Source organism: Lepus europaeus, chromosome 10 (assembly GCF_033115175.1).
Source record: "Lepus europaeus isolate LE1 chromosome 10, mLepTim1.pri, whole genome shotgun sequence".
Lineage (NCBI taxonomy): Eukaryota > Metazoa > Chordata > Mammalia > Lagomorpha > Leporidae > Lepus > Lepus europaeus.
Window position 1 is genome coordinate 76465096 of NC_084836.1, and position 14018 is coordinate 76479113.

The window sequence follows — 14018 nt, forward strand, 5'->3', positions numbered from 1 at the left end:
TATGGGATGAAAACTGAAGCCCAGCGGCTCTGAGGGTAGGGATGGGCCATGGGTGTCCCCACCCAGTCCTCTGTCCACCTGAAGTCATGTGGTGGCTCCACTGTGCTCACCCTCACCCCTGGTTGCCTTGGGTGGGAGTTCTACCACCTGCCATAGTTCCTAGTCCTGATCGCTCTTGATTTTGCAAGTCCAGGACCCACTGTGCTGCAGTGGGTTAAGCTGCCGCCTGTGACACTGGCATCCCGTATGAATGCCTTTTTGTGTCCCAGCTGCTCCACTTCTGATCCAGCTCCCTGCTCATGCGCTTGGGGAGGCAGCAGAAGATGGCTCAAGTGCTTGGGCCCCTGAACCCACAGGGGAGGCCCTGATGGAGTTCCTGGCTCCTGTTGCAACCATCCGGGGATGGAGGATCTCTCTGTCTCTCCCCCTCCCTAGATATAACTCAGCTTTTCAAATAAATATATCTTTTAAAAAAAAAAGTCTGGAAACCCAACACTCAGAATTAAATTTTGAGCCCCGTGTTGGCTCTGGTGGATGTACCGAGGAGTCTGGTCCCAGCTAGGTGAGGAGGTGAAGGGACAATAGGGACTCTGCCTATTTCCGGTGCTGGGGGCGGGGAGACAGGCTTCCGTACCTCCACTAACCCCTCCCTAAGCGGGCAGCACAGAGCTAGCTGTTCCCCAGGACATTTCTGCCTGACTGGCATACCCTCACCCTCCATACCTTCCCTTGGTCCCCCACCATGGCTGCTTAATTCCACCCATACGTGGCGACAATGGTGGTACCAGGATGGGCCAGTGGCTCTCTACTTCTCCACTTTCCATGGCCACAAAGCCAGTGCAGCTCCCTCTGAGAGGTCAGGAGAGAGCTTTCTGGGCCACTGGCAGACAGGGTGCCCTGGTCATTGGTGGTTATTTAGGGAATGAACCAGTGGATGGAAGATTCTCTCTCTCTCTCCCCCTCCCTCCCTCTCTCCCTCCCTCCTTCCTTCTCTCTGTTTCTCTCTCTCTCTGACTTTCAAATAAATAAGTAAATAAACTGTAAAACATAAAAAAAGAAAACCCACCCCTAACCATCAGTTGTGTGCCTTGTGGGAACGTGTCTGTCAGGATTTGGTTGCAGGGAAGGGAGTTTGCACCCAATGCTCGGCAAGCCATGGGATGGGCACACTCAGCTCCACATCTCACAACCAGAGGGGCTCAGCAGCCCCCACAGGGCTGTGGTGGGGTCTGGACATCCCCGTTGCTGCTGACTCAGCTGCCCCTTGGGCTCCCTCAGCTAGCAGGAATGCCCAGGGAAAACCCAGCTGAGTAGGTGCACCCTGTGGGTAGTCACCTGCTGCACGCTGGTTCCCACCACAGCCCTAGGGCCAAGGGCACCTTAGGGGAGCATGTACTCTGGGCAGGCTGGTCTGGGTGCTGTCTGGTGATGGGTTTGTGGAGCCTGACCTGTAGCTTCCTGGGGCCCAGCCACCTGCTGGGGCATGATGGTGCTCCTCAGGCAGTGACCAAACCCCTGAGTCACTCTATGCTGCATATTTTTTAAAAATATGTTTATTTATTTGAAAGGCAGAGTTAGAAGAAGAGACACACAGAGAGAATATTCCATCAGCTTGTTCACCCTGCAAATGGCCGCAATGGCCAGGTGCATTAGCAGGGAGCTGGATCAGATGTGGAACAGCTGGGACTGGAATTGGTGCCTACGTGGAATGTTGATGATGTTGTCGCCCAACCCCCACCCCGGAATCCCCTCTTTACCCTGGAGCCAGCATGGGTTCAGCAAGATGTGGATTCGTAGCAGGCCAGCCGTCTTGGACAAGAACCATCTGCTGTGTTGACATGAACACACCCATTTGTCTTCTGGACTGTTCAGCTCAGTTGTCTGCCTCTTTCCCACTGGTGCCAACTGAGGGTGCTTTTGTGGAACTGCAAAGGGGTGTCCGTTTCAAAAGGGTGTGGCTTGGCGTGGGTTCCAGTCCTGAGGCGTCACCTTCCCAAGTAGACGTGAGCTGGGTGACTGTGTGCAGCGGCCCTGGTGACTGGGGCTGCCCAGGAAGCCTTGCCTATGACCCCCCACTTCCGTGGAATCTGAATGCTCCAAGGTTGTGTAGACTTCAATGCCATCTTTTTTTTTTAAGACTTATTTATTTATTTGAAAGGCAGAGTTACAGAGAGGCAGAGGCAGAGAGAGAAAGAGAGAGAGAGAGGTCTTCCATTGGCTGGTTCACTCCCCATGTGGCCACAATAGCCGGAGCTGCACCTATCTGAAGCCAGGAGCCAGGAGCTTCTTCCAGGTCTCCTACACGGGTGCAGGGGAGTGTAGGAGATGGACTTGGGCCATCTTCCACTGCTTTCCCAGGCCATAGCAGAGAGCTGGATCAGAAGTGGAGCAGCAGGGACTTGAACACATTGCTCATACGGGATGCCGGCACTGCAGGCAGCGCTTTACCCGCTACACCACAGTGCCGGCCCCAATGCCATCTTTTTTAAAAGGATTATCTATTTATTTGTTTGAAAAGCAGTGTGACAGAGAGAAGATAGATTTTCCATCTGCTGGCTCATTCTGCAAATGGCTATAAGGGTAGGGGCTGCAACCACGTGGAAGCCGGGAGCCAGAAGCTTCACCCAGGTCTGCCACATGGGTGGCAGTGGCTCAAATAATTGCACCATCTTCCGTTGCTTTTCCTGGGCACAGCAGGGAGCCAGATTGGAAGTAGAGCGGCCTTGACTTGAACTGGTGCTCATGTGAGATGCCAGTGTCCTGGGCTGTGGCTTAGTTGGTGGCTTCCTCGATGCCATCTTAAACCCAGAGTCAGAGGGACTGTAAGACAGAGGCATGTATTTTTTTTTTAAGATTTATTAATTTATTTGAAAGTCAGAGTTACACAGAGAGAGGAGAGAGAGAGAGAGAGAGAGAGAGAGAGAGAGAGAGAGGTCGTCCATCTGCTGGCTCACTCCCCAATTGGCTGCAACGGCCAGAGCTGCTCCGATCTGAAGCCAGGAGCTTCTTCCGGGTCTTCCATGTGGGTTCAGGGGCCAAGGACTTGGGCCATCTTCTGCTGCTTTCTCAGGCCACAGCAGAGAGCTGTATCGGAAGAGGAGCAGCTGAGACTAGAACCAGCGCCCATGTGGGATGCCAGCACTTTAGGCCAGGCATTAACCCGCTGCACCACAGCACCGGTCCCAGAGCATGTATTTGTTCCTCCACTTCCTCCCAAATTAAATTTTCATTAGCAATTACTTATCGTTAGAAAAAGTTAAATAAATCAGTAACGATGATTGTTTTCATGAAGGAAAAATTGAGTGTAAGTGAACTTTAAGGGTAGCCTTGGGGTGGGGTGGCTGCTGGGAGAGAGGAGACTGTCCCCAGGGCAAGGCAGGTGCTGTCACTGACACCACAGGCTCCTGCAGTTGTTGAGGTTTGAGGTCCAGGGCGGGGCAGGTCCTGGTAACTTACAGAGCCCAGAATTCCAGCTGCTGGTATGCATAAGGTGAATTTTATTCAGAAGGTGAGAGGATGAGCACACACACAAACGTACACATGGGTATGGGTTGGCCCGCACATAGAAACACCCATCCTGAGTGGCCCAGATTTCTCCGAAAGGAAAAGGGGTGGGAGAGGGGAAGCAGAGAGGGGGCCCTGGCAGCCGCAGAAGAGAGCTCGCCCCAGTTGTTGGTCTCTTTTATGAGGGGTGTGTGTGGGGGGGTGCCTTTCCAGACATGAAGCCCCCTGGGAATTCTGTGGCACCTCCACAAGTCCCATGTGGGACTCAATATCCATATTTCCATGGAGGCCCCACCCCGGTCCAGGATGAAGCAAAGTGCATGCTGGGGAAGGGTGTGTTTGGACTGATGAGTAGGAGAGGAGAGTTACGTGCAGGTTTGTGACTTGCTGCCTGCCTGCTGATCCCACGTGTCTCAGGGTGGCTGCATGCTGGGCTCCCCAACCTCTCCCAACACGGGTCTTTTGTTGGTAGCTGGACAGCAGCTGTGGGGGAAATGTCTCCATCAGGGTAAGTATCAAATGCTACAAATCAAGTCTGTTTTATTTTTTTTCCCCCAAGAAAGACTGTTAAACATTTGCCAGTTCAGCGCTGGGTTACCTGAGCCTGTGTTCTTTTTAATGACTCTCCAGGCTGCAACCCACGGGACATGAGCACTGGGCGCTTGGCACCCTGCGGGTTCTCACCTGTGTGGTGGTGTCTGCGGGAGCAAACCCACCTGCTTGCCTCCCTCCGGGCGCTGATTTGGAAGGTTCTGTACATTCCCACTGAAGTCTGGGGAATAGAACGGGCTGGTCTGGAACTTTCTGTGTGAGCCCAGCTTCCTTGCCGCAGCCACACGGGCTGGTGCAGAGCGGACGCTAGACCCAGCCAGCCTGGAGTAGCCGGAGAGCATCCGTCCGTGGTTTTATTTGCAATTGAACGCTTGCAGCAAGTTAAAAACCTACATCCTTTTCCCCCCAATCCCACGGAAGGAGGATTTTGGACTTCCCTGGAGGTAAACAGGCCAGCCTGCCAGCGGGTGGGTGTCCTGCCAGGGCACCAGCTGTTTTGGGGCCTGTGCCCAGGATTGGAGCCCAGCAGTGAGCTCTCATCTGGGCTGGCAGCCCGCAGGAGCCTTTGCGGTTCTCAGTGCGTTGGCATGGCCCTCTCCGTGCTGGGAGCTAAAAGAGAGAAAGCTTCTTTTTCCGGAGGCAAGGCCAGGGGCTGGGATCCAAGGGGCAGCCAGGCGTTAATGGGAACAGAGCTGTTCTCAAGTCTGACCTCCTGCCTCCTTCCCAAGAGGCTTTCTTTAGAGACCACTGCCTACTGGGCTATGGTCAGAGGAGAGAAACCTCAGATGTGGGATTTGCCCTGGATGTGTCTGCAAGACGCCCTGAGCAGCACCAGTCCCCCCTCCCCCGTGCCTGACCCTTCCATTCTGATCACAAGAAAGCACCCACGTGACCTCACCAGGGAGCTGGTCTCTCCCTAACTTCCCTTTTGCACAGAGTCGGTCTCGGGTTCATAGATAAATATGGAAAAAAAATTAACCAAGCAGAAATGTCACATAAATGACAGTGGAGTTGGCAGATGCCTCCCCCCACCCCAGTTGGGAAGCTTGGGGACCCTTACAATAGAAAAGGAGCTGTTCTGATGCTGAGAGCTGCAAGGGGGAGTGGGGACAGGGCAGGGCCTCGGCACCCAGGCCTGGGTCTGAATCCTGCCCCAACTCATTGCGCTGGGTGGCCTCGAGCAAGTGGCCTGACTTCTCTGTGCCCATTCCCTTGCCTGGAACGTAGGGGTGGGTGGGGATTGACAGCTCAGAGCCAGCAGGCTGTTGTGAAACTGAGCAGCCCTGGGCACAGCACACCTGCCTAGTTGCTGCCGCTTTTGTCAGCTCCCCCGGGAAGGAAGTGGGAGCTGGGGCGTGGGGGGTGGAGGAAGGGAGTTAAGGGAGGAACTGGCCCCCTGGAGGCTGGGGAGGTAGGAGGTGCTCCCCTAGGAGGTGGGCGTGGTTGCAGAGGTGGGGATGACAGGTGACGGCTTTGTTGCACACGGCACACAGGCTGGGCCTCTTGGAACCACAGGCTCAGGTCTGGCAGCTGTGACTGAGGGTGACCCTACCTCCTTCTCAGAGCCACTCCCGCCACCATCAGCAGCCACGACTCTCTGCCAGGGCACAGAGCACGTGTGCTGTGCAGGCGAGTGCTCCAAGCAAAGCGTTCACACGTACTTGCGAGTCGCATTCTGCCTGAGCCCGGGGCCAAGGAGACTGCCACCTCCACGCTTGGCTTTTTCTCTCTGGAGGAGGGGGCACTTGAGGTCAGTGCCTCTGCAAGGACACTACAAAAAGTCCGTGGAAAATGGATTAAAAAGTTTAGTTTGGTGCAAAAAATATATTGAATTCCATGCAGAGTTTTTTTTTTTTTTTTGCATTATTTACACTGCAAACGAGATGGAATATCTCTTTGTGTATCTGTGCCATTATGAGTTTCTTCTGTGCATTGTCTGTTCTTTGTCCAATGTCCAATAGTCCTTTTTTATTTAAAAAGATTTATTTATTCACTCAAAAGACAGAGCTACATAGAGAGAGGGAGAAGGAGAGGCAGCGAGAGATCTTCCATCCGCTGGTTCAGTCCTGAAATGCCCGCAATGGCCGGAGCTGAGCCGATCTGAAGCCAGGAACCAGGCGTTTGCTCTGGGTCTCCCACGTGGGTGCAGGGGCCCAAGCACTTGGGCCAACCTCCGCTGCCCTCCCAGGCCACATCAGCAGGGCATTGGACTGGAAGTGGTGCAGCCGGGACTCACCAAGCCACAGCAGTGGCCCCCGGAGTTTTTCATAGTACATGTTTTCCATGGTCTTTTTGGAGACCTGACATATTATGCATGCATTTCAGATTTCTTTTTGCACCAAGATAAAGTCTCTTTTAATTCCACACTCCATGAACTTTTTGAACTTCTTGAAGTGCTCTGGTGCTAAAAGAGCCATCCATGCTCACTAATACCCCTTTATGCCTATTTCTTATGCTGTTGTTGGAGAGTAGTGACACCTACTGTTTATAGGATAGCCTGGGACTTCATATTTGGTCCTCAGGGCCACCTTGATGATGGGTCCGATTTGCAGGCCATCTTACAGATCAGACAATCAAGGCTCCATGGGCCTCGGAAGCCAGGAAGGGAATCCTGTCTCTCTGATTGGATTCTTGGCCTCCAGAAAGACTGTTCTTCCAAGTGATAAATCCTCCACCCACAGTACTTTGTAGCGAGTGCAGCAAGAGTTCAGGGGAACATGCCTTCTGCAAGGAATTTAGCAAGCACACAGCCTGAGGGCCCTGAGTTGAGCTGGTGTTGCTGCTGACTACTCAGCTCCTGCCCTCTGGGAACCCCGGCTGTGTCTGTGCCTTTCTCTGCAGACAGGCAGCGGTAGGGGTTTTGCGAGTGTTGGACTGGCTGCAGTCTTGTAGTTTAGCTATGGCTTTTCTTTGCTAACTGTTGCTGTCGGGAAAATCAAATAATGATGTGTGAGTTGAAGACTTGGTTTATGAGCTCAGTCAGCCAATTTCCCGGACTTCTGTCCACTTTGGGGTGGTAAGCGGCCGGCTCAGCATGTTTATTTCATCACCATTAAATCCCATTTAGTGGCCACGGTAACATTGCAGGTCAGAAGACTGCCAGGAAGGAGTTTGCTCTGCTGGCCTGGTTCACGAGAGGTGATGTGGGAGCCTTCCATGCCGCACACAGCCCTGCACTCTCTCGGCTTGGTTCCCCTTCTCCAGAGCCCATTCTTTCTTCTCTCACCCCCCAAACTACCGCATGCTAGAGGCAGCGTGGGAAAGTGCTGTCAGGATCTCTGATGGGAGCACAGAGGTGACAGTGCCTGTTTGAAATGCTCCTTGTCACAAGCCTTCACACTTGGGCGCAATTACCTGGGCTTCCTTCCCTGATTGGCTGACTCAGCAGAAGGGGCGGTCCTTCCCTCCCTTGCTCCCCCTTCCCCTTGTCTGAAGGTCAGAACCTTTGCATGCCAGTGTGATGCTGGAGCAACGGCCAGCTGTGCCCCCTCAAGTGCAGTTGGATGCAAGCCATCTGTAGCCTGAGCAAGGGCCCTGGTCGCCTGTTGTCTGCCCGGCTCACCTGCTGTGCCCATTCGCTCAACAAACACCTTTTATGAGCTAGGCTTAGATGGCCACACGCTGGGCGGGCGGAGTTCTATAAACAAAACTCAGATCTCCGCCCAAGGCCAAGACCATAAAGATGTCTGTTAGCTCCGAATAGGGGAGAACCAGAGTGATTGTAAGGAACCAGCAAATCCTGCACTCCACATGCTTATGTTTTAAACACAACATGGGCACACAGAGGACTAGGCTTCCTCCCCTGGGCTGCTGGGCTGCCATCAGGAAATGCCCAAGAGGGAGACACTTGCAAATACTAGCCACAGACTAGGCTTTGATCGGAAGATCCATGTGCAGATAAATACCAGGGAACTTTCTTTCCAGCTGTTTCCTGTTTTGGACTAACTTGGGTTTGGAGCCTGGGTCGGGGGGCAGGGCATGCATTTGTGCTGTCAAGAGTTTATGCAGGTGTCCTATTGGTGACAGCCACTTGCAGTAGGGGAGGGCCATTGCAGAAGAGTTATTCCCAGCTGGTGTTGAATTGGTTGAAGAAGGCCCTGCCTTCCTCCCTCCCTCCTTCCCTTCCTCCCTACTCCCCCCAGGTCAGTCAGCAACATTTCTCCGGTGTGAAGCACCACCAGGAACAAAAGACCAGATGCCTTTGTGCTCGGCGTCATTTGCTAGTGTCTACACTGGACTCTGGGCCGCCAGGCGCCCTCACTGCAGGCCGTCTTCAGTGTCCTGCCCAGTCCCTGAAAGGGAAGAGTTCCGTTTGCCTTTGCACTTACAGACTGTAGTGAGATCATGTCTCAAAGAGATGCATGTCACTGGTGGGCTCAGTGAGAGGATGGTACTGGCAGTGCGTAAGCCATGATCTGTGCCTAGGGCCCACGGAGCTCCCCCACTGAGAGGCTGTGGTACCGGCTACTATGGAAACAGTAGCACTTTGGTGGTAGAAGGTTTTGAGAAGTCATGACTATCCCAGAACATGCTTTTTGAACAGTTCCCCTGAGCACCTGGAATGATGATGTTTGTTTTTGAATCACGAGAAGACCCAGCTTTGCTGACCAGATCATCCAACAGGACAGGTCCAGAGGAGATTGCAGTGAACAAAGAAAAGTTTAAAATGGAGCCCTTGTGGCACAGTGGGTTAAGCCGCCACTTGTGTGCTGGAATCCCATGTTGGAGCTCTTGTTCTTGTCCTGGCTACTCCACTTCCCATCCAGCTTCCTGCTAATGAGCTTGGGAAAGCGGCAGAAGGGGCCCACGTGCTTGGGCTGGCTCCTGGCTTTGGCCTGGCCCAACCCTGGCTCTTATGGCCATTTATGGAGTGAATGAATCAGTGGATGGAAGATCTCACTCTTGCCATCTTTCCCCCTCTCTGTCGCTCTTTCAAATAAATTTAAAAAAGGAAAATTTCGGTAGCTGTTTTGGTGCAGTGGCTCAAGTGGCCGCCTTGGATGCCTACATTCCCTGTAAGTGTGCTGGTTTGAGCCTGCACTTGCAATCCCCCTTTCTGCAAACGTACCTGGGGGCTGGTGAATGACAGCCCCTGCCACCCACATGGGACACCAGGATGGAGTTCCTGGCTCCTGGCTTACGTCTGACCTAGCCCTGGTTGTTGCTGGCATTTGGGGAGTGAACTTGTGGAAGATCTCTCTCTCTCTTTCTCTCTGTCACTCTGACTTTCAAATATATAAATCTTTTTTTTTTTTTTTGACAGGCAGAGTTAGACAGTGAGAGAGAGAGAGAGAAAGGTTTTTCCTTTTTCCATTGGTTCACTCCCCCCCTCCCCCAAGTGACCGTTACAGCCGGCATGTTGCGGCCAGTGCACTGCACCGATCCGAAGCCAGGAGCCTGGTGCTTCCTCCTGGTCTCCCATGCGGGTGCAGGGCCCAAGCACTTGGGCCATCCTCCACTGCCTTCCTGGGCCACAGCAGAGAGCTGGACTGGAAGAGGAGCAACCAGGACAGGACCGGTGCCCCAACCAGGACTAGAACCTGAGGTGCCGGTGCCACAGGCGGGGGATTAGCCTAGTGAGCCACAGCGCCGGCCTCAAATATATAAATCTTTTAAAAAATGAAAAATTAAAGTTAAAAAATGATGAGTTATGTAGAAACATGAGAAAGAGTTGGGTAGCAATAAATGGAAAGTCTGCTTAAAAAAACAAACAGAAATCCAAACTTCCGTTATCTGAGAAGGCCTGGTTAAGGAGTGTGTATTACATGTGCAGGGGGTTCAGAGATGTGGGTTGGTGACCTCATGCTGAATTTGAATCCCCTGTGTCAGGCATCAAAAAATTAATGCACATTAGCTAATTTATAGCACTAAGTATAGAGTTGAGACTAAGAGTCTGGGTATCTATTCCACTGTGGGACAACTCCATTGGAGTGAGGGGTCCATTTGGTAATCTGGGGTATTCAGAGAGTGAGTGGGGTCAGGAGGACTGGATGAGAGAACCTGGGAAAGGAAAGACTCCTGGGGACTTGGGAATTTGAAGGCCTTTCACTGAATGACAGCTTCCGTTGATTCTTGGTTTTTGCGCCTTTAAAGGCTGAGCTAGACTATGGGGGTGGAATTGGAAGGCCTGCAAGTCTTCATTCCATTTTAGGTAGGCTGTGTACCTATTAAGGTGACAAAGACAGAGGCAGCCCCGTGAGGTGACCTCTGTTGAATGTGATGTTGCAACAGAGGCTGAACTGCTGTGGCAGCTGATTCCAGGGTCCCCAGGAGACTGCACCCCGTCTGGCCTTAAAGGATCCTGTCTACCTCCAAGTTCATGGCATTGGTGGGCTCTGAGATTGACCAGGGTCAAATCCTTCAGCTGACACCTCTCCTCCATACGCAGCACTGAGAGAGTGACCCTGCCACCTCCTGGGTGCGTATTGAGGCCCTCAGTCCAACAGGGAACTTGTGGTCAGCCTTGACCTTGCCTTCAGTCTCTCCCTTAGGTCAGCTGCCCAGCTCCAATGGCTGTGTTCCTGTAGGGCACATACACCCATTCCTTTCTGCTTTAAAGCTCCTCCCCATAGCAACCTGTCCAGGAAGCTCTCTGCTACCCTAAGCTTCTGTGCTACCAAGGTGCTGTGCCCTGCACCCCCACTCCTGGAGGACACCCCCCCTCTTGTTTCTTTTGTCTAAAGCCAACACTCTCACTCAACTCCACGGTGCTGAGAACTAGATTTACTTACTTATTTGAACAACATACACAGACAGAGACAGGGATAGTGATAGATATCTTTCTTATTTTTTTTAAAGATTTATTTGAAAGAGTTGGGGGGGGGTGTCTTCCATCCGCTGGTTCACTCCCCAGATGACCGAAATGGTCAGAGCTCTGCCGATCTGAAGACAGGAGCCAGGAGTCTCTTCCAGGTCTCCCATGTGGGTGTAGGGGCCCAAGGACCTGGGCCATCTTCCACTGCTTTCTCAGTCCATATCAGAGAGCTGGATCGGAAGTGGAGCAGCCGGGACTTGAACCGGCGCCCATATGGGATGTCAGCACTGCAGGCAGCGGCTTTACCCGTTAACCCACAGTGCCAGCCCTGATAGGTATCTTTCATTAGCTGGTTCACTCCCCAGATGGCAGCAACAGCTAGCGCTGGGCCAGGCCAAAGCCAGGAGTCCACATCTCCCAAACACTTGGACCGTCATCCACTGCTTTCCTAGGTGCATTAGCAGGGAGCTGGCTTGCAAGCTGAACAGCCAGGACTTAAACTGTGCTCTGATATGGGATGCCAGCATCACAAGGGATGGCTTAACCCACTGCACCACAATGCTGTCCCCTAGAATTAGATTTTTAACATCTTCAGGATCCACCAAGGTGAAGCTGATTTTAGTCAATTTAGAAAATGCTTTCAAACAAAAATCTCTGGGAATTTGCATCCTACTGCTAAGAATACCTAGTGAGTGGGTTTGGCAGTGTCTGGGTGGGTCCTGCTTGAGAATCTGAGAGGTTCCTGCAGCAGGCACACCAGGCGGATGATGGGTGCCCGTGTGGAAGTGGAGACTCCTGCAGTGCTGTGCTGGCAGCCAGCAGAGAAAGCTGACCCGGGTCTTTCTCTGTGTGCAGTGTGAGTTCTGCCTTGACTTCCAGATGTGAACTTCACTACTGGCCGAGGGGCACAAACTCAAGCCTCAATGTCAGCTAGTATTGCCAGAGGCTTCAGCCTCACAGCTGTGAGAATGCATCCTTCGGGGCTGGCGCTGTGGCAAAGCCACCGCCTAGGATGCCTGCATCTCATAGGCATTCTGTCAAGACCTGGCTGCTCCACTTTTGATCCAGCTCCCTGCTAATACACCTGGGAAAGCAGTGGAGGATGCCCCAACAGCTTGGGCCCCTGCACCCTTGTGGAAACATGGAAGAAGCTCCTGGCTTGGATTGTGGCCACTTAGGGAGTGAACCAGCAGATGGAAGATCTGCCTCTCTCTCGCTGTCTCTTCCTCTGCACCCATCGACCTGGAGTTAACTCCCTGGCTCTCTTGATTGCAGCTGCGTCTTCTGTGCCGGCCCGGCCACCCCAGCCTCCTTGCCGGGAGCATCTAAGTCTGCAGTCTGCGGAGCTGGATCTCAGGAGGCTGTCCCCGTTTTGTTCCTTCTTTCCTCTTAACTTGGGCGGGCGGTGGGTGGGGGGCGCCCCTCAATAGAACCCTTGTGCTCCTCCTGACAGCTGCAGCTGCCGGCGGTCGTGTGTTCAGCCGGTCCCCTTGGTGGGATGGCACTGGGGAGGAACAGAGACCTTGTCCTGTCCCTGACTGGGGGCTGCTTCTTTCCATTGCCCCGCGGCTTCTGGGACAGCCCCTGTGGAGCTTCCATTGCCTGGGCTGCCCTTTGCTTGCTCGGGGCCTTCTGAATCCCTGATGATGGTCCCCTCTTGCTCTCTTCTCCTGTTTTCTTTTTATTGCAAATAATGAATTAAAAATTACACCAGGTAGAGGAAGTGGGAGAAACGATGGGTTTTGGCAACTGCCAAGTCCAGGTTCATGGGGAACCAGCAGTTAGAACAGCCTTGAAGAAATTAATGGCGGCCACACCTCCAACCCCACCTTAACCTTTCTCCGCTTCCGGCTGAGCGTCGTCACACAAGCGCATGGCTCTCAGGGACTTCCGGGTTGTCTCAAGTGCAGTGTTGTGGCCTCTTACTGGGCTGCACGGGTCATGTGTCAGCCCAGAGCCAATCAGCTCGCCTGGAGAGATGACGTCCTCGGATTGGCCTTCAGGACTTGGCTGTGGGCCTATGAGCTGAGGAGGGGGCGGGGCATGCACGCCACGTGGTCAGAGCGGCAGATGCCCGGCTGTTGCCTCGTGCCTAGCGAGTTCTGTGTGTTACAGACTGGCAGTGCCAGCTTGGAGATGCCCGGATGATGTCTGTTCTGGCTCAGTGGAGTCGGCCCTAACAGGGTTCCCCTGGCCTGCCTCTGCTCCTCTGAGTGCCTGACGTAGGAGAGCTTCCTTTCTGGATGGGAGTGTGGTCTGTGCTTCGACCTTAAAGCCTTGGCCTAAATGGACACGGGTCCTGCCTTGCAGCAATGTGACCGTGATGCTCCACCAGTACCAATCTGCCAACATAAAGCGCATTTTCTAATGGAAAACAACCTGCCGGGTGGCAGGGACTGGCGTTCTGGCTGTGGGCAGTGAGTGCAGGCGTCCAGTGGTACTGCCCCCAGCTGATGGATGGCTTTCACTTTGTGCCACAGGGAGCTGCTGGAGACCACGTGCCGCCTGGCCAACACACTGAAGCGCTATGGAGTCCGCCGGGGGGACCGTGTGGCTATCTACATGCCTGTGTCTCCGACAGCTGTGGCGGCCATGCTGGCTTGTGCCCGGATTGGAGCCGTCCACACTGTGGTCTTTGCTGGCTTCAGTGCAGAGTCCTTGGCTGGGAGGATCAATGATGGTAAGCATGGAATGTATGTGTGTGTGTTGAGGGGCGGATGGGGACCGGGAACCCGAGTCCCTGGCCCTTGATTCCGGGAGCCTGGCCATCACTGATAAAAAGTCTTGCATGCAAATGATACATGCTGTCAGGGACAGGCACACGGCTGAACATTTGTTCTGTGAGCTGAGCCTGGTGAGGTACAGGACAGTCCGGGTGGTGGGAGGGGCGTAACACCTACAGGAGCCTGGAGGTTGCCGGCGTGGCAGGAGGGAGAAAGTATGGAAGGTGAGATGGGGCTGGAGATGCACAGGGCAGGTCCGCAGGTCAACAGCTAGAATGCGGTTAGTCTCCTGGACCGTGCTGGGTCACAGCCTCTACTTTGGGTACTGTTGGGATGACCCTGTGTCTCGATGGTGGCCCTGTGTCCATGCAGTCTGCTCCCTACTCCCTGGTGTCTCCCACAGGGAGTCCCCTGAGCTGGCTTCCAGTGGAAGGTACTGGACTCTGGAGGCCACTGAGAGTTCTTGGGTCTCAGAGAAGACCTGC

At 53.6% G+C, this 14018-nt stretch overlaps 1 protein-coding gene across 1 annotated transcript in view; it reads left to right on the plus strand.

The window, feature by feature from the left end:
- ACSS1 (acyl-CoA synthetase short chain family member 1) overlaps positions 1 to 14018 on the plus strand; it is a 55382-nt gene that overhangs the window by 20582 nt on the left and 20782 nt on the right. Inside the window, exon 3 of the mRNA XM_062203780.1 lies at positions 13291 to 13490. Within this exon, the coding sequence (XP_062059764.1) occupies positions 13291 to 13490 (200 nt within the window). The remainder of the gene's footprint in view (positions 1 to 13290; positions 13491 to 14018) is intronic.